Source organism: Neodiprion lecontei, chromosome 2 (assembly GCF_021901455.1).
Source record: "Neodiprion lecontei isolate iyNeoLeco1 chromosome 2, iyNeoLeco1.1, whole genome shotgun sequence".
Taxonomy (NCBI): Eukaryota; Metazoa; Arthropoda; class Insecta; order Hymenoptera; family Diprionidae; genus Neodiprion; species Neodiprion lecontei.
In genome coordinates, this window is record NC_060261.1 from 8,210,460 (window position 1) to 8,231,928 (window position 21,469).

At 39.4% G+C, this 21,469-nt stretch overlaps 1 protein-coding gene across 6 annotated transcripts in view; it reads right to left on the bottom strand.

The window, feature by feature from the left end:
- Positions 1-4,146: 4,146 nt before the first annotated feature.
- Positions 4,147-21,469, bottom strand: part of LOC107218138 (caskin-1) — a 53,560-nt gene continuing 36,237 nt past the window's right edge. For 5 of the 6 annotated variants that reach the window (XM_046730939.1, XM_046730941.1, XM_015655908.2 and 2 more), the window contains 6 exons: positions 9,663-9,935; positions 9,209-9,532; positions 8,119-8,456; positions 7,624-8,004; positions 6,828-7,226; positions 4,147-6,319 (listed from right to left, as the gene is read on the bottom strand). In XM_046730939.1, coding sequence (XP_046586895.1) covers positions 6,065-6,319; positions 6,828-7,226; positions 7,624-8,004; positions 8,119-8,456; positions 9,209-9,532; positions 9,663-9,935 — 1,970 coding nt within the window. In that variant the 3' untranslated portion in view covers positions 4,147-6,064. Of the gene's footprint in view, positions 6,320-6,827; positions 7,227-7,623; positions 8,005-8,118; positions 8,457-9,208; positions 9,533-9,662; positions 9,936-19,005; positions 19,648-21,469 lie in introns of those variants that run through there. The other variant, XM_046730938.1, reaches the window with a different exon arrangement.

The following is a 21,469-nucleotide window of genomic DNA, read 5'->3' on the forward strand; positions in this document are numbered from 1 at the left end:
AGGAACTCAGAAAACGCAGCGAAAACAGCGTGGGATCAACAGGAGAGAAGTTACGAAGGAAAAAACACCTGCTGAAAAATGTCGAAAACACAGGTTCTCGTTTTTCGGCTGTAACTTTTGATGCGTTGATCGCAGCGTATTGGGACTGCGCCCAATCGATTTCTCTCGCAAAATTACGTCGGAATGTCGCATGAAAGAATTTATTCCAGCACTTTTCAAAATCGCGAAAATTTTCGCCAAAAATGCAAAGGGGTTAGCTTTGCTTTTTTTTCATTTTTCAGCCGAAAAATTTTTGGTCCCAGATTCGATTTAAATGACCCTCTCCTGACTAAGTGGACCCCCAGGAACTCAGAAAACGCAGCGAAAACAGCGTGGGATCAACAGGAGAGAAGTTACGAAGGAAAAAGCACCTGCTGAAAAATGTCGAAAACACAGGTTCTCGTTTTTCGGCTGTAACTTTTGATGCGTTGATCGCAGCGTATTGGGACTGCGCCCAATCGATTTCTCTCGCAAAATTACGTCGGAATGTCGCATGAAAGAATTTATTCCAGCACTTTTCAAAATCGCGAAAATTTTCGCCAAAAATGCAAAGGGGTTAGCCTTGCTTTTTTTTCATTTTTCAGCCGAAAAATTTTTGGTCCCAGATTCGATTTAAATGACCCTTTCCTGACTAATTGGACCCCCAGGAACTCAGAAAACGCAGCGAAAACAGCGTGGGATCAACAGGAGAGAAGTTACGAAGGAAAAAGCACCTGCTGAAAAATGTCGAAAACACAGGTTCTCGTTTTTCGGCTGTAACTTCTGATGCGTTGATCGCAGCGTATTGGAACTGCGCCCAATCGATTTCTCTCGCAAAATTACGTCGGAATGTCGCATGAAAGAATTTATTCCAGCACTTTTCAAAATCGCGAAAATTTTCGCCAAAAATGCAAAGGGGTTAGCTTTGCTTTTTTTTCATTTTTCAGCCGAAAAATTTTTGGTCCCAGATTCGATTTAAATGACCCTCTCCTGACTAAGTGGACCCCCAGGAACTCAGAAAACGCAGCGAAAACAGCGTGGGATCAACAGGAGAGAAGTTACGAAGGAAAAAGCACCTGCTGAAAAATGTCGAAAACACAGGTTCTCGTTTTTCGGCTGTAACTTTTGATGCGTTGATCGCAGCGTATTGGGACTGCGCCCAATCGATTTCTCTCGCAAAATTACGTCGGAATGTCGCATGAAAGAATTTATTCCAGCACTTTTCAAAATCGCGAAAATTTTCGCCAAAAATGCAAAGGGGTTAGCCTTGCTTTTTTTTCATTTTTCAGCCGAAAAATTTTTGGTCCCAGATTCGATTTAAATGACCCTTTCCTGACTAATTGGACCCCCAGGAACTCAGAAAACGCAGCGAAAACAGCGTGGGATCAACAGGAGAGAAGTTACGAAGGAAAAAACACCTGCTGAAAAATGTCGAAAACACAGGTTCTCGTTTTTCGGCTGTAACTTTTGATGCGTTGATCGCAGCGTATTGGGACTGCGCCCAATCGATTTCTCTCGCAAAATTACGTCGGAATGTCGCATGAAAGAATTTATTCCAGCACTTTTCAAAATCGCGAAAATTTTCGCCAAAAATGCAAAGGGGTTAGCCTTACTTTTTTTTCATTTTTCAGCCGAAAAATTTTTGGTCCCAGATTCGATTTAAATGACCCTTTCCTGACTAATTGGACCCCCAGGAACTCAGAAAACGCAGCGAAAACAGCGTGGGATCAACAGGAGAGAAGTTACGAAGGAAAAAGCACCTGCTGAAAAATGTCGAAAACACAGGTTCTCGTTTTTCGGCTGTAACTTTTGATGCGTTGATCGCAGCGTATTGGGACTGCGCCCAATCGATTTCTCTCGCAAAATTACGTCGGAATGTCGCATGAAAGAATTTATTCCAGCACTTTTCAAAATCGCGAAAATTTTCGCCAAAAATGCAAAGGGGTTAGCCTTGCTTTTTTTTCATTTTTCAGCCGAAAAATTTTTGGTCCCAGATTCGATTTAAATGACCCTCTCCTGACTAAGTGGACCCCCAGGAACTCAGGAAACGCAGCGAAAACAGCGTGGGATCAACAGGAGAGAAGTTACGAAGGAAAAAGCACCTGCTGAAAAATGTCGAAAACACAGGTTCTCGTTTTTCGGCTGTAACTTTTGATGCGTTGATCGCAGCGTATTGGGACTGCGCCCAATCGATTTCTCTCGCAAAATTACGTCGGAATGTCACATGAAAGAATTTATTCCAGCACTTTTCAAAATCGCGAAAATTTTCGCCAAAAATGCAAAGGGGTTAGCCTTGCTTTTTTTTTCATTTTTCAGCCGAAAAATTTTTGGTCCCAGATTCGATTTAAATGACCCTTTCCTGACTAATTGGACCCCCAGGAACTCAGAAAACGCAGCGAAAACAGCGTGGGATCAACAGGAGAGAAGTTACGAAGGAAAAAGCACCTGCTGAAAAATGTCGAAAACACAGGTTCTCGTTTTTCGGCTGTAACTTTTGATGCGTTGATCGCAGCGTATTGGGACTGCGCCCAATCGATTTCTCTCGCAAAATTACGTCGGAATGTCGCATGAAAGAATTTATTCCAGCACTTTTCAAAATCGCGAAAATTTTCGCCAAAAATGCAAAGGGGTTAGCCTTGCTTTTTTTTTCATTTTTCAGCCGAAAAATTTTTGGTCCCAGATTCGATTTAAATGACCCTCTCCTGACTAAGTGGACCCCCAGGAACTCAGGAAACGCAGCGAAAACAGCGTGGGATCAACAGGAGAGAAGTTACGAAGGAAAAAGCACCTGCTGAAAAATGTCGAAAACACAGGTTCTCGTTTTTCGGCTGTAACTTTTGATGCGTTGATCGCAGCGTATTGGGACTGCGCCCAATCGATTTCTCTCGCAAAATTACGTCGGAATGTCGCATGAAAGAATTTATTCCAGCACTTTTCAAAATCGCGAAAATTTTCGCCAAAAATGCAAAGGGGTTAGCTTTGCTTTTTTTTCATTTTTCAGCCGAAAAATTTTTGGTCCCAGATTCGATTTAAATGACCCTTTCCTGACTAATTGGACCCCCAGGAACTCAGAAAACGCAGCGAAAACAGCGTGGGATCAACAGGAGAGAAGTTACGAAGGAAAAAGCACCTGCTGAAAAATGTCGAAAACACAGGTTCTCGTTTTTCGGCTGTAACTTTTGATGCGTTGATCGCAGCGTATTGGGACTGCGCCCAATCGATTTCTCTCGCAAAATTACGTCGGAATGTCGCATGAAAGAATTTATTCCAGCACTTTTCAAAATCGCGAAAATTTTCGCCAAAAATGCAAAGGGGTTAGCCTTGCTTTTTTTTCATTTTTCAGCCGAAAAATTTTTGGTCCCAGATTCGATTTAAATGACCCTTTCCTGACTAATTGGACCCCCAGGAACTCAGAAAACGCAGCGAAAACAGCGTGGGATCAACAGGAGAGAAGTTACGAAGGAAAAAGCACCTGCTGAAAAATGTCGAAAACACAGGTTCTCGTTTTTCGGCTGTAACTTTTGATGCGTTGATCGCAGCGTATTGGGACTGCGCCCAATCGATTTCTCTTGCAAAATTACGTCGGAATGTCGCATAAAAGAATTTATTCCAGCACTTCTCAGAATCGCGAAAATTTTTCCCAAAAATGCAAAGGATCTCAGATTCGATTTGTACGACCATTTTCTGACTAATTGGAGCCCCAGGAACTCAGAAAATGCAGCGAAAAGAGCTTAGTATCAACGGTCGAGAAGTTACGAAGGGAAGACCAGCAGCAGAAAAATTAGAAAAAAAAGTGTCATGTTTTCGGTCTGTTGTTCATGATGTGTTGCTGGCAACGATTTTTGTTAAAGAAGTAACGTCTGATATACGATTTCATCAATAGTACACTCGAATCCGACAAACTATAACTATTTCAACGTGAAAGCGGTGGTGTAGAACACATGATTTACACATTTGTATTTTGGTCGAAAGTATCACGATGAATAATTCAATGTGATTAAGTGTAAATACGTTTTCCGCACGATTCAACCTATGCGAAATTGTTTGTCGTTACTTATAGTCAAATGAGATGCTTAAATAAGGTAAGCATCAGTAAGATGAACTGGTCTTATTCAAATAACAATTCTCTTCATTATAATGTTATATTTAATGAATATTAAACCAACATGGAAGGGGGGGAGGGGTGTACAATACAGCTTAGGCGGACGCACATCTCGCCGAGCGAGACTGATCGGCGCATACCTTTGTACAAAAACTATAACTAGTATAATATATATTTATATATATAATATGTATATGTCACAGGCAAGTAGTGATCAGTAAGTACTCTACGCAACCTGTCACTGAATTATTTCAAAGTTCCACGCGGCAAATACATATATGCACACCTGTAATTCGATGTCATCACCATCACTTACTAAAATATCAACTAATTTATAGTAATATACGTATTTATGCGTGCTATACGCATCACTAAATCAATGCAAGAAATAGCGGCACGAGAAGTAGGTAAGTATTCCGATAAGGGGATAGTTCGCTTCGTACAATAATGTATACATAACGATTTTTTATATTACCTACATAGATATTTATGTATAAATGTCTAGGAACTTATAATAAAACTTTTGACATTCGTCGATAGAGATACTTTTTATATAGTGTAAATAAATCTGTAATTGTATATATGTAAACATTAAAATTCATCGTTGATTTGGTATAATAATAAACATCAAAATATAGCAGCCCGTCAGCTAGTATAACCTTTTCGGATCATCATTTGAATACTACCATGTAGATCCATGTCCAGTTATCGACGGTAAAAAAAAAAAAAAAAATTGTGGTAAAGGAACAAGGACGTTCGTAAAAAAGAGAAATAAAAGCAAACATGACCATGTTCATAGTGAGTCAGTACAAAACTCAAAATCACTGCTTGCCAATAACATCTATATGTAACTATACACCTATAGTAGTTAACAAGACAAGTCCATGGCCTGAATTGAACAGGCTCTTTTTTTCTGTACTTGAATAATCTTAAGAGTTAAGTAAATAATTCTTAAGTAGTGTGTGGGCACAGCACAGCGTAATTGTAGACCACTGTGCGCGTTTCTCTGCAGTCTCGTAGCACGTGTATAAAAGAGAAAAGGAGTTGCGGCACGTCGGTTTCTTTATTCTTTTGTTTGTTAATTTTTTTATATTATAGTATTACAGTAATATTATATTCACATTGTTATTGCCATATACAATAATAACCGTTGTACATTATTACCTGACTACCTATATATATAATATTACTGTAAGCAATAAATAATGTTAGTGCGTTCTCAATTTATGTAAACGTACCTAATTTATCGACTCATACGGTTCTTTTTTATAGTGGCAACTCAATTCACACGATTTCCATAAAACAAATTCAATCACCGTTTCATTGAAATTGGATAAACATAACTAGAATAATAGCAAAATTATTCAAATATCAAGAGAACGTCGTGTTTAGTAACTGATGGAAGTAATGTTAACAATTACATACCTCAAACCAGCATAACTGTGGTAAACTAAATATTTAGAATCATGTCAATGATTCCGTTTACGCGTAAATAGATTAACTAGCACGTGTTTATATTCAAATCCGGGTCATACTTCAAATTCGTTCAACCTAAATTTAAATACGAAGCCAAAATGATTTTGCATTTTATTGACTGGAATTAACGATTTGATTTCAACGTAATAAGTCAAGTACTCTCATTACCATATGCTATCTATAAGAGCGATACACGTTACAAAGGGGTCTCAATAAAACTAGATACCTAAAATATGGAGAGCTGCCCCATTGACTGATCTTGAATTTGTGCCATTTTTAATTGATATAATACGGTAGTGTCAATATTTAGATAAGCCACGTCTCCTCCTCATCCTTAATTCGCGTGCGCACAGTTCTTGGTTGTCAGAGGGAATGTCACGTATTAAATAAATTCATTCAATTATCTTCATCGCTATGGCAACAATAATTGCGCTACGAGCGAACAGCAGTAGCGGGCAAAGGCAGTAATTAGGGATTGAGGCCCTGACGTTTCTCCTCTTCAAGCATGGCGTCTAGCTCGTCTGTAAGATTGGCAAGCATGTTCCCGATGTCGTTCAAGACATCCCCGGTCTCTTGACCAGTTCCCGCACCAGAATGATGATGTCCCATCATGCCACCCATCGGAGGACTTGTGTAATCCTGTGCTCTCGCCGCTCTCTGTTTTATTGTCCCTGCATTTTCGTTCGCAAACGGTAAGGAGTCTGATTCAGTGCTCGAACTTGACTGGAAATTGTAGAAAAATTTTTATAGGATTAGCACAAGCCGATATTTACTGCTAATTCCGGTACGAATACCATGTTTTCATTTAAATCTGTCTATGTCAAACATCTTTCAGTTGGCTTATGTAACATCGATCAGCGTTACGCTCTGAAACTATAGAACTATCCAGGCACCACAAAGTTTTTAATCAGATATAGTAATCAATCATAAAGTTTCCGAAAAACTGTTCGAATAGACAAAAGACGAAGAATAAATTCGACGTTGTTGTACACATATTTCTTGCTACATCCTTTTCCTACAATTTTACGATTATTCAATTGATTTATCTGAATAACGTTCGAACTATGAATGGGTTGTCTTCCGTTCTTCTTCACTCATACTAAAATCTGACAATTCAAAAATCCAGCTAGTCATAAAATCAGAATATCCAAAGGTTCCTTGCAACAAATGCAGGTCCCCAGTTGATGTGAAAAAAACCCCTGCACGTTTGATAAAAAGTTTAAAAACCCACCTTAAAACTAGCGTCAGATCCGTTGCGATGTTGCAGGGCGAGAGAGGCAATTAGCTCGTGTTCTTCATTGACACTAACACCTACGCTGCCCCAGGATCTTGACATGGAGGAGTGTGGTCGGATTTGTTGTGACTGGGCGGATTGTGCAGGCGCTGGAGCCGGCGGTGGCGGAATCATTTCATCGCAGGAAGCTGTCGGAACAGGACCGCTACAATCTATTACAACTTCTCCCGTTCCTCCACCAACTGATGTCCCAATTTCACGAGAACTCTGGCGTCGCGGCGGCGACGGTGGTCGACGTTTCGGTAAATGGGGGCTGCTCTCAAGCCCGTAAGTAAGTTGATATTTGTTATCAAAATCGCGCGGCAACGATTTAAACTGTCCAGGAGTGGCGGTGACCTGTGATTAAAAATTTCACAATAAGTATAATTGATACCCTTCAATTATACAGTCTTGAAGACGATGTGGATCGTCAAGGTGGAACGAATTCGCGTGAAACTTTCACAAACGGCATTGTGACGAGATCCAACAGGTAAAACTACGAACAGATTCTGATCTTTGTTTGCTATATACAGAACTGTTGATGAAATATTTTCTTACAACAAATATTCTGATTAACAGCGACTAAGACCAGGATATTATCCCTTCAAAAGCATCTTATACCAATTTGTTGCAAGAAAATTTTTTACGAAACATATTTTGTGACCCGATCCAAAGATTGATTCAACTTCAGATACGCCTGATACGAGCATTTGGTTCAAAATCTATGAACAAATCTACGAAACCGTTAACCTACCTTAGCGATGGGTCGTGGACGTACCAGACAGTGTCTTGGTCTGGGTAGAGTGCCGCCACCAGCTTCTATCGCTGCTTCATTAGTCGGCGTCAAGTCACCATCCTCATAGCTTCGAGGTCGCCACTCAGTTTGAGTCGGTTGAACATGGGTAGGCGAAGGTGGATAACTAAGAGGAGCATCTTCGAGGCTCTCGAGGGATTTGCCACGAGGCCCTGTCCTTGCTACTGTGTAATCTAAGCTCTGAGGCATAGCAGCGTACATGCTTCGCCACGTCGAGGTCGAATTCACCTCATTTCCTCTTTGAAACGACCTAAGTACCGGCGACGAGCAGTCTTCATCAGGGGACGGCAAATCTGGTCCACCACGTTGGATAACAACATCCTACAAATGAAGATCATATAATAATTCAAACAACAGAAGAACTGTGTACAATCTTTTTTATCATAACGATAGTCCAAAAAACATCTGCATAAAATTGAAACTTTATTACTGTACCTGTGTGTGACCAGGGTGCGGTGGAAGACGAGCGAGATCGAGAGGCTGTATGCGTTTACCAGCACGTATGTCTTTCACCCGTTTAATAGCGAGGAGAAGTCGCTTTTGGTGACCAAGCCTGACAATACCAATATCTTCAAGGTCCTCCCAAGTCAGAGTCGTTACATCTTCGACTGACCGCATGCCTTGCTGCTGCAGCGCACCCAAATACTCTTCTAGTCTTAAAAGTCTCAACCATTCTTCAAGCGAGCCAGGCACATGCTCCGGCAAACCATCACCGACGTTTAAATTATCGATTTCTGCTTTAAGTCGCTTTCGATGATTCGGTTTCTTAATACCTGCAGGATGAAAATATCAATTTTATTTTTTATTTTAATTCTTATTCCTACAGCAGTAATTAATGTTGAAATAAAATATTCATACCCCTCTAGATATTACAGTCTACTTGGAATATAACATTTTAACGAAGAAACTGTATTCAACTTATCTAAATTCAATTGTATGGTATCGAGGAGATCGAGGAGATGGAATATTTCAGTTTTGCGGATGAGGAGTTTTTTTTTTTTTTTTAAATCATTATTACCATACAAAGCGTTTAATCTTTCAATTGCTCAATTTATATTCCAGGGACACACCGAGTAGCCTTTAATGAATTCGTGAAAGGGAGGTCAAAGAGAAGAATACTCGATCGCATGTCTCTATCGTATTTGAAAACTAGATGATAAAACATCGCAAAAGAGTGACAATTTCATGGAAAGATATCTTGTTTTGTTTATTGACTACAAAACATGTAAGAAGATAAGTTTGCTATTTAATAATCGAAACGAGACGAAGAATCAGAATTGAATCCATGGTGAAAACTCCAAAAGTCGATAATTAAATGGAAACACAACGCTTACGTTATCAAATTACAGTGATTCCTATGTTTCGATCCGAATACGGACAGGAAATGGTAGAGACTATTACGTTAAAGTCAGAACCATCCACGAATGAAGCCAGTTACCCTGAATCTTCTCAAAGTAATTTGAATGATGGTAATTTTCTTAAAATGCCTGTTCGGATATGAAAGATTATCTTTTTAAATTTATACCTATAGCTGTGAGATCCTCCGGGGTCATTCGGGTTATGGTAGCAAGATCGTATCCCGCCGAAGCGAATAAAGTAAAGTACTCTTCGAACTGGAGTTCGGTAAGCCAGGCGTGTACCACGTCGAGATCTGCTGGCCGATCCGGATGACTTCCCAGGGAACTGATCGAGCAGCGTGGCGATGAGGCCAGGGCCCCTGGTCCTCTGGGACCCAGATGATAGCCGGAAGCTCTTCCGGAATCGAGGGAAGCGGTCGAGTGCCTCGAACCCGAGCCTGACCCAGAACTGCCGGGACTGTCTCTGCCCGGACTTTGAGTCATGTCGATACCTGTGAGATGAGAACGAATGATCGAATGATATAAAAAAAAAAAACAAAACAAAACAAAACAGAATTATACACGGAATATCGAAGACTGTGAATTCGTCGAGGGTTTAGCTATTCGCGAAATTAGACGTACCCTGATCCTCGGCATGGGCGTACTTCCCGACGACGGGGGGAAAGGCGAATCCAGGATGGGTGAAAATCGGACCGGGACTCTTTCCGGCCGGCATTCCGTAGGATCCGTCGTCACCGCCGCCCCCGCTCCCCGACAAAAAGCAGCCATCTTCGCTGCTCGCATATCCCGCGGAACCGAAAGACGAACCGGAGTGTCGGAAGACGTCCGGGACGGCTGGTGGAGCAACCTTTTTAACTTGGGCCACTGCTTTCGAAGGTCGGCTCATGCCGCCCACTGAAACATTCCGAAGAATAGATTATGCAGATTATAGATTGTTGGTAATTGAGAATGGAAACAACTTTCCCAATGACAATAATCGGTGAATTTTCACGTAGTCGCAGTTGAATTACTGAACGAGGTGTGGAATGGTGAAGGTAAATTCAATCGAATCTAATTTGATAAAAAAAAAAAAACATCGTTCCTTCAAAGAAGATAAATGAGAAAAACTCTTCTAATTGGAAGTAGGTACACATACGATGAGAGTTTAGGCGTAAGGAATTTCTTTAATTTCTTTGAATACTGAAAGCATTTGGCTAGTCAGATTAAAAAGGAATTGCAGCTAATTTTGTCCCATGAATGAACCTTTCATCAGAGAGAATAGTCTGACTATGTAAACACGTTACAATTGGTTAAACGATATGCTTTTAGCAGATAAAACAAACAGCATACATCGACGTGGTCACTGTGTGTATAAACGAGTATAAATATACTATTTTCGTAGTTCCATTTCGTGCAGTTTTCTGATCTTTCTCTAAATCGAGAAAACCAACACGTTTCCAATCAAACTGAATTCAATCAACTTCATCAGCTGCAAGTTCTAAATCGTTATTTCCTAATTTCTCGCCTATATACACCATTTAGTGAAGATTGGCACCGTGCACCCCGATCACGCGCAATGAATTTTAAAAGGCACGCCACGTTTCACTGATTGGCCGTTGCGATTTGAAAAACACTTATCGTTACTGTGCACTGCGCAGATTCGTGATTTGTAGACAAAATGCCGCGAGAAAAAAGTTTGAAAAGAAAAAAAATAAATAAAAAAAAAACAGAACCATAGAGTGTCTCCATGGACCGCGAAATGAGAAACATCGTCCTACCACCCCCAATCGGATCCTTCTCGGAGGTTACACCGACGTTGACAACCGTTCATAGGAACGAGATCATCACATTAATACACTCGGTAATTCTGTAAGTTGAAAACTGAGACGCGGTGGTTAAATTTTTCGTGAAAACAAAGAGAAAAAACAACCACAACGTACGAGGAGGAGTAGCAAAGAACAGGACGAAGAAGCCACGAGACTACGGCGACCACTACGGGACGGGAACAACGCCGTCCTTCTCCCACCACCCCCATGAAACGCCATGCAACGCCACGCGATGGAATGGGATGGAATGGGATGGAATGGGATGGGATGCCATGCCGGTGGCAGGAGCTACACGACGAGGAGGACCGTCCTCCTCCACCTCCTCGTCCTCCTCCTCGCCGTCAAGGTATACCTTAGCGTCGAGAAACGTGGCTGCAACATCAGCATCAGCATCAGCAGCACCAACCAACAGAAGGAACTAACAGCAACGTAGCGAGTGTATGTATGCTCATCTCGAGGAACAGGTTTTCACTGGCGTAGGAAGCGTCTAAATTTAAATCGTATACTTGACCGTAAGCCGGATTGTGTCGCAAGCTAGTTTCGAAAAAAAAAAATAATCCATCCGTAATTTTCCTCCTACCTAACCGTCCACCCCTTCAACGTATACAAAGGTTGTTTTTGAGATAATGAGATGGGGAGACCATGCATGTGGTTTAGCGGCTAGGCCATTATGAGAGAGATTTTGAAGTCCGAATCAAGGGCTTTTTAACATCTTCAAGTGCTGTCAGTTGCGTGATGTTCAATGTGCGCGTTGTACTCGTATACGTATGCACTGTAGTTAGTCGAAAGAGGATTTTCTTCTTTCTTTAAACTTAATTTTTAATCCGGGGGCTGCCGCTTTTACACACGTAAACGTTAGCCAACGGTAGGACTGGAGACAATCAACCTTTATTAAATGATTGAAGAGTATTACGCAGAAACAAGACCGACAAACGCAATTTCAGCCATGCTGGAATAACTATTGTTAACGAAATTGACATCTTTTTTCAACCACACCGACATGAAATATTAGCGACTTGGTAACTTGTCGAGTCCATTGATCATCGTACAGTAATTCATGACAATCACACCTACGCAGAGGCTGACAAATTACCAATGATCAGTTTTCTCTTGTATAAGATATTTATAACAAGTCGTATCTTCGTTTAGATTTCTATTCTCAGGATCGTTAATTATTCGGTAAAGAAGCATCGATCTTATGACAAAGAAAATCTGACGAGAAAAAAACAATATCTTGGACTCAATCTTATCAGAGACGTTGAGAGTAAACGTGCCATTCGAAATGTCGCAAACAGGTGAATATGCGAAAATGCGGAAAAATTAAAAGGATCAAATATGGTTTTCATCAAGGTGTTGCAACCTCACGCGAGTTTCATCAATTATTCATTGTTAGAAGACATTCTTCTTTGCTCTAAGTTAGTCTGAAACGTACAGCATCGGTGTCATCAGCAGCGGTAGCAGCAACAGCAGCAGCAGCAGCTGAGACACAGAACCAAAGTGGGTACAAGGTATGTGTTAAGAAAAGAAGAACGAGGTCGTACAACTTGTCTAAGATTATCTCTATATCCGTTACAATGTTTACGTATCTAACCACCGCGCGTGTAACCCTGGACAAGAGGTTTTCTTTGTACTGCATCTTGATAGAGAAGATTACGATAAGATGAAGAAGGAAATAGAACAAGTTTAGTCTTGGAGCATATAAACGCGTGTGTATTTACCTATATTGAAAACACAGGATGGGGTGGGAGGCGAATCGGGCGTCTATTCCCGACGTTTCTAAATTTCCCATTTCCTCAATTTCCCGCAACTGTGAAATCTTGAAGCAACAAGAAACGCACTTTTCCAACAACGACTTGCAAGCTCCGAAATGGAAGCTTACGTTACTCCTCGTTACTTCGGGAGTGCAAGCAGTGTTAAACAGCGGTTTGTTGTTCCAAGTGCCACGCCACCGCTGTAAACTAGAAGGTGGCAAAAAAGATGTGAAAGGGTGTCGGTGGTAGAGAAGTGCGCGACGTTATATACACAATACCTTAAAAAATAAAAAAATTAAAAAAAAGAGAGAGAGGGGAAGAAAAGGAGTCGAAGAAGTCAAGACACGCACACGCGCACATGTTGGATCTTCCCACGCATCGTTTCACCGCACTCCACGCGATCTTTTCGATCGAACATGGCACACAGACTGCACATATACACGCGATTCTCAAGTAAAATAAATAATATTATTATTGCAGGGAAACGTGGTATGTGGTGTGTAGTATTTTGTATACCGAAAACGAGGGCCGAGTGATGAAAAAAGATGATGAAAATAAATAAATAAATAAATAAATAGAAATTCGTCTCACGCGTGTGACGGTTGGGTTATAGTTATCTCGCCTGTGTTTCGTGGGTGGACAGCTACCTTATAATATCCTCTACTACCTACATACCGGGTTATAATACGTGGGTAAACCACCGCGACCACAGAAACGTAGAGTCGAGGATGAGAGACCGACGACGTCGTATGGTGGTTGGTGTGTGTCTTACAGAAGGAAGGTGCGAAGAGGTGATGAAAAAGGATACAGAGGAATATGTGTGTGTATATATATATACATGAAATATGGGAAAGAAAGGAAAGGAGTAAAATCCCCGAGGAGTCAACACACCGTGTCAATTGCTTAAGTTACGTTAATGCTGTGCGTATACGTATACAACCACTATGCGGTAGAGAGGATCGGAAGTTAGAAAAGTTAAAAGATGGAAAAAAAGGGGGAGGGAGGAAAGGTGTGAATCATCCTGGACGACGCGTGAATTTTGAAAAAAAAATTTTTGTAAATAATAAATTTACACGTAACATGATATGTTTGTTCAGTAACATCTGGACGTCAATATACAAACGGTTTTAGTAGAAAATTTAATCGTTTTTTTTTTTCCATCTTCCTCTTCTTCTCTTTGGGAATAAATTAATACATTGGATTCGTAATATAACGTTTTAATATATATATACATGTGTGTGTTTGCAGAGTATCATCCTCAGAATATTTGCAACTTTTGGCGAAAGTTTCGCTGGTTATTTCAGACTTCACGATCGATGGTGAAACTTATTCTTTTCGAGAGAGAAAAAAAAAATAAAAATTGAAAGAAATGAACAAATCTTTACTCAAGAGTTATCGCATCGTCACGATTAATACTTGGATTCTACGATTTCGCGAGTTTCATCATCGAGATATTTGGCATACTGTATTTAGGTATGTTAAACTTGTGCAACGAGAATATTGGTTGAGATGAATTACCAATTTCTGCAGCTTTCGTCGCAACGCTGTTTAATGTCGTTCAATAATTACAACTATACTGATACATTGATCAATTGTAATATTAATTTTTGTTCAATAAACGGATTTATCGAAGATTCTTCCCTCTACTTAATATTCCACATATATGTATACATATATTCAAGTTATTACAACAGCCTACACACACAAATCATAGCCTAGACCGATTTTTTTTTTTTTTTTCACACCACTCCGCGAAGCACAGCGAGAGGTTGAGTTTTATGAGAAGCTGCAAGACAGAGAAGTAGGAGAAAAAAGCAAGCAAGTAAAGGAGAAAGAAAACAGCGAAGAAGTCGAACAAGAAACTAGTTCAAATATACAATTTTTATGGACCGCCTACTACTACTACTGCTACGACTATAGAATAACATTAAATACGAGCGAGTTGAATAATATTTCTTATTTTTCTTTTTTTATTCCATTAAAAATCTAAACCACGTTGCGCTGCATCCAAGCAGCAGTTTGCGTGGTTTAAAATTATGTTCGTTCCTGAATTTAGATCCCGGATATTTTTCACCCAATAAACAGATAGTAGAGAGAAGAAAAAAATTATTCCATAAAGAATCGGGCGATATAATTCAATTTGCACCTAGCTGTAAAAAATTTTAATACACCGTCAAAATAACCGGCGTCTATAAAGTACAGAAAAAAAAAACGTTTTTTTTTTATAACCGCAGTCGTGACGAGGTCTCACAAAATTTTTCGACGGTGCGTGTGCGTGTACATAGAAGGAACAATAATTTTTAGTATCATCGTGTACTTGGAGGGTCGAGGGTTTGATTGCGAGAAACTGAGGTCTAGGAGCTCCCAGCTTCTGTTCGCCGCTACCTTAGCTGGTGAGCAACGCTAAACGATACCGAGATCTATGGTGTACACTCGGATATCTCGATTCCGCACTTTTCAACTGAATCCAAAAGTCTAAGGCTGAATTGATATAGAAAATTTTAAAAATCCAAAGGGAAACTTGGATATTATCATTCCAAGAAAAATGCAAACCCCACGTGTGAAATTAGAAATTTTTGAAAAAAGACTTGATGACCTGCAAATATATTATCATTACCAGCTCGAAGCTGTTAAAAATTTAGAACGAGTTCGAAGGAGTTGAATTTCCAAAGTCCGAATACACTTTGCTTTTTAAAAATATAGATTACTCAATTTGAGACGATCCATTTTTCCTGAGAAATGACTTGTTACATCAACGTTACTAATTTCACTCTCTTTTATCATCGATTGTTCAATCGTCCAAATTCGTATTAAATTCTATGCCGCAGAGTGTACGACACGGCATACCTTGCAGACCTTGGTACAAGTATACATGGATACTGGATTGCGTAATATTTACACAAACTTCATAATTCACCTCACAGTGTCTAGGTATAAAAATTTAGAAGCGTATGATATAAGAAGTCTCGGTATAGGTCTAATAAAGAAAAAAAAGGTGGGTAAGATGAAAGTGTGAGTTATAACGGTATAATATCGTCAAGGGTAAAACCGTAAGTGATATCTCTATATATATATATATATATATGCCGCAGGTCTACAAAATGACGGTTATCATTTTTCACGGTGAGAGAGTTTGTGTTTATTTTTTCCTTTTCTTCTTCTCGTAACAGCGAGCAACGAAAACTAGAATTTGGTAGGAGAAACGACGAAATATTTTCACTGTCGTTGCAACCAAACCGTAAACCAACCCCAAAGACTCGACTGTTGATGCTTAAGACACACGTTTAAGCCGCACAGCAACTCGGTAAGAAACCGTCGAGCTTATGCCAAGAGACGTTGCCATAGAAACGTTTCTTAATTAATCATTAAGAGTCTCTTGCGTACATACGTACTGTATACCTAATGCCACGTCGCGTTAATTAACGCTCGCAAATTGCTCCTCTGAATTGGCAAGGGACATTATCAATCCCACTCCAGCATCCGCAATTACAGTCTCACCTTTTTTCATCTCTCTCTCTCTCTATCTCTCTCTCTTTCTCGCTAACAAATATACTTGACATAATTTTGAAAATTAAATTTTCTTCGCGGTTATACGCAGCTTCTGCAATTTCAAATTCCTGTATCAATAGCTTCAAGTTGGCAAGTTTTTCATATGCAAAGGAAAAGAATTATTTGATATTCGTTTGATTCGACTACTAAATGCTATAGCGAAACGCGGCGAGAACACAATACTTATTTAATTCGACAAAATACTTTTGTCCGACGCAATATACTCGTGAAAACTTGATATAGAATTGAACATGTATTAATAGTTTTGATTACTTGTCATCGATATCAATTTCGATGACTCGATACTCGGTATTGTGCTTTCTTCGTTCGCGATAGGTCCGATGACAATTTTATCTTACGTTTTCTGTACCCGACTTCCCAGCTAACAACCCGATTTTATAAATATCTCTAAAGCCACTTCCGTAGCGAGAGAGTTCGCCGTCTAGCGGCCGTTTACAGTACTAATATACTATATTTACGACGAATATATCCTCTACTTGTTTCGAAGCATGTTTATGTGGTGTTTCTTTCGATCGGTGTAAATTCTTTTTTGGCTGGATTCATGTACTTATTTTATTTCAAGTACCTAATCGTTTCTTTCAACTAACATACGACACGGCTAAACAGTACATAAACTTGAAATCAAATGATATTTAGTTGACTCAATTTTAAAAACACATCAAAAAGATGCAATCGAATCAATACTTCACTCAATCGCGACAAGGAAGGCTTGAATTGAATCGAGAAATTCGCTTGGCTAAATCATTTTGACAAACTGACTAAATCGAAATTGTTGACTTGAAGTCATCGTATCTGGAACAAATGAGGCTATGACTAGATCGTGAATGGTCTCCAATAAAATCTATTCTGTTAGTTCAATAATTCCTTTCCCTCCGTGTTTTTTTTTTTTTTTTTTTTTTTGGAAATCAGACATTACGTACTGTATATATAAGATATCATGACTGACTGCGACATGCAAGATTATAGGCCAAGGATGTCTTGATGATAAAATTTAAGACGAAGAAAAATAATGTGGTTTAGGATAGAAACGGCTGCCAGCCAAGGTAAAAAGGACTGAAATTATAGGGGGAAATACCGTCTGAGACTTCTTATCACGCGGTTACTTAAACGCTGTTTGCACCCGCTCTGTTTACACAACTATTGAAACTGATTCGAGGAATAGACATAGTCGACCTCTCGGCGGCGTAACTTTGAGAGATTTGAAGAGAGATGCTCCATTCGGTAGAAGATACGTTAAAAGTTCGTTTCTCCCCCTCATTGCGGACCAAAGACTCGTCGGAATTATTTATTACCGTGGTATAGAAATTGGAAATAAATTAAATTCATCCTGAACAAATTTGGCATTCACGTTTTAACTAATTTGGTCTCGTGGTTTCAATATGATAAACTCTTTTCAGGTTTTACAGATCCAAAGTTTGCCTTACAGGAACGGAGATGTGACAATTTTTTTTTTTATTGTTCAATATCCACGGATTTTCGATCAATTAAACAAACTGATTTTGATTAATCATTTTTTCAATAAATCGATTAGTTTACGGTTTCGATTAATCGTTCTTTCCGATTGATCAATTAATCGAATTTGCCTTATAATAATTCTGCAAGTCAATTCGGTATTATTAATCGAAACAGTAGATTAATCGATTAATTGAAAAACCGATCAATCGAAAAACTCAATTAATCGATCAACTGCACAACACTGATATGCGTAAATAAATATCTATACTTTTCGAAATACCTACATTAAGAAAATGACGAGAATCTGAAAGAAACGACGTCTCGTTTAATAGTCGAGATTGCGGCAAGCGATTCCTGAATTCCATAGTGCGAAATCGTCACTTTGTTACGTATAATCTAATCTGGCGGTGCTGTACGTACATAACAATACAATAAATACGGTACATAGGTGAGGAAACAAACCCCGTATACAATCATAAATCGATCGTCTTTCCCCTAGATTTCACCTATCCGAATCTAATTCAAGCTGCGTTTGAAGACAGGACAGCCAGGCGAACTGGATATAAAGATATCGCTTATAGATTTATTGCCGGGTGTTAACAACGTTGGTCGTAGGAAAAAATAGAGAAAAAAAAACAATCCTCTCGAATGCTTTCTTATCTGGCACGTCAGTAATTCAGATTGCGATCAGCGTAGCGGCATGTCATGCCTGCGGATCGCTCTGTAAGAAAACTCGTATCGCAACAACCTGTTCATTCGCACTATAATAATACCTGAACTCGCTCACTTCACTTCACTTCACTTCACTTCAATTCGCTTCACCTATTGTATAATAATATTCTGCCAAAGAATTGTGAAGGCTCGCGGAAAAAAAGATAGGAAGAATTGACTTGTTTATTTCTTCAGTCAACCTTCGTCCCCCCCGAAATTATTTCTATTATATATAGAATGGTTACATTGTTCAAAATATTTGATGAAAATAACTGCATATCAAAATGATAATTACAAGCGTCGCATAGTTTTACAAACCGTGATTGCAATTGTTGATTAATTCTCTGAAGAATGATACAACGATGAAATGTAACATGCTTGATTGAATTTTCCCAGATTTAAATTAATTCAAAACCACTCGACGTGTGACCGGAATTGAATAAATTAAAATCAATTTCATGCAAATTAACCCAATTGATTAATTAATTATATCAGTTCAAGACAGATGATTCGTTCAATCGTTAAAATCGTTTCGAATGTACGGAGAATAATTCGATATTTTCCTATTGACATAAATTTGATTAACGACGAGCCGATTTCAGTTTTCGACATTGTCAAAATAACAAATCAGTAACAATAAGGCGAAAGAAAAAAAGGAAGATAAAAACTTACGTTGCATAAGATTACGCCAGCTGCCGTAAATGGCCCTTATGCATTTATCCAAAGGACCGCTTACGACGCTGTAATTGTTGAACAAATCATCGGATTTCTTTGGTGCGATTAATAAATTTCCCTCGGACTTGCTTCTGACGAGATTCGAAACAGCGGCCGAAACACCGCAGCCACCGCATCCTCGACGAATTTTACGTTGATAATATTTATTGTTTCCAACATCCAACACAGCGGGGTAATTAACTACGGTCCCAATTTCCTGATTATGACTAACGGGTTGATTCCAGACCTCGATCCCGGGATCCCGGAAGCTTTGATAAGTGGACGAAAGCTTTCTGCTCGATCGTTGAAGGAACCGTTTTCCAGGCGGTAAAGGCGGCGGTCCCAAACAGCCGGAGACTGCCGTGATAGCCATATTTTGAGGAGAATCGGAGCCGTAATCTCGGTGTAAAATTATTCCCTCCGCGTGATAATTAATCAAAATTTTTGAGAGAAAAAAATCTACGCTCAAGAATTTCGTAATTCTTAAACGAAAGCTCGAACGGCTCGCAGTTTTCTTTTGTTTTTATTTTTTATTCGGAATAAAACTTATCCCTCAATCCGCGATATTCTTTCCGATGCACAATACGAAATGTGATATTGCTACACTTTCTGGATATTACTTTTAAGTTTGAAAGAGAAAAAAGAAACAAATATAATCGTAAAAAAATTGCAGGATTATTTCATCCGAGTTTCTAGAATTTGAGATATTTTCTTAATTTTTTTTTTTTTGTCTGTCTGGCGTAGGAGAATCGAAAAAATGGGAATGGCACGGCGCACTGTGGTGTGAAAAAGAGATAGAAAAAAGTGATTTCTTGAACGCGATCGAATCGCCGTCCGGCCGATGGACCCGGGCTTAAGGAACTGTCGGAAAGCTTGAGAAAACGGCGCCGCAACGACGAGGGAAGGGAAGGTAAGGTAAGGTAAGGTCTGAGAGGCTATCTATCGGTCGTCGTCGAAATATGCGTGGGTCCGGGTCCAGGTGGGCAGAACACGGCGACGTAGACGAGGCCGTCAGTAGGTGGACGGGTTAGTTTTGTTGCGTAGGAAGTCACCCGGGTGCGTAGGAAACCGATGCCGGGAGGGAAACGAACTAAGGAACGCGCGAGACGTGGCGTTTATGCCCCGGATGAATTAAAAGTGCCGATTGTGAGAGAGTGAGAGAGAGAGAGAGCGATGGGGGGGGGGGAGGGGGGGAATATCGTTGTCGTTGACGTAAAGACGATTGGTCCAATTTATCATGTTTATTATATGTGCTGAATTCGAGACGAGAAACTCGAGGAGCCGCCAATTTCGTCCAGACATATTTATGTGTGTGTGTGTGTATATGTATATAAATATAATATATACATATGTTGTTTATGTCGTCGAGTCAATTATGCAACGCGTATAATATGAGATGTTTCGTTACATTAAGGAAGGTCGCGGGATACTTGACTCTGTTCACGGACAAAGAAAAATTTACAGTTTACACGCTGTATGTGTGTGTATGTGTGGTACAGTGGTGATAAATGAAGATGAAAAATTATGCAGGATTCTGTAGGACTTAATTTATATTCATTAAAATAACATGTATACATCAAATGTTCAAGGATTTCTGTTGCAACACTTGTATTAATAACTCGTAGACACGTGCGTCTAGTATTTTAATTTTATTTATTATCATTATTATTATTATTATTATTATTATTATGTATTGTGGAATGAAAACTTTAAACTATCTATTACATTAATTTTACAATTTCTTTTTTTATTAACGTACGTATTCATTTTCTAACGCAAATTTATTATCGGGGCGGGTTTAAAATTCGGAATTCGAAGAGTTCCGAAATCGGCTAATTTCGAATAACTTGATCCGCGAAACTTGAAGTAAAGAAATCAAACTTTGGAGAAACAACAAAGTTTCGAACGGTCCCGAAATGCCAGATTCAGAAGATTTAAGTTAGGATAGAAAAAAATTGCCAAAAAGTAGAGTATCGATGGAGTAAAATGCCAGAAAATAAAATATACTCACACAGCGTGGTTTACTCAACTAATGGGTGTAAAAAATTAGAAAAACCGAAAATCAGAATGACCAGGATTCCGATCGTAGAAATATCGAAAATCCAAAGCAAAGAAAGATCAGAGTGGTGAAATTTCACCAAGCCAGAAATTCAGGGAACCGTAAATCTTTGATCATTCAGGCTTTCGGATTTTCAAGTTTTCTCATTTTCGCATTTTCGGAACTTTGGCTCGTAGGAGTTACGCCTTTTCGGAATTTTATCCTATCGAAACTTAGAGCGTCGGGTTTCGGACAATTCGAAACTTTGATGTTTCGTCAAAGTTAGATTTCTTTGCTTCAAGTTTTGCGACCAAAAAATTTACAATTACAAGTTTACGGAACTTCTCAAATTCGGAATTTCAATCCCGCCCCTTATTATCGTGT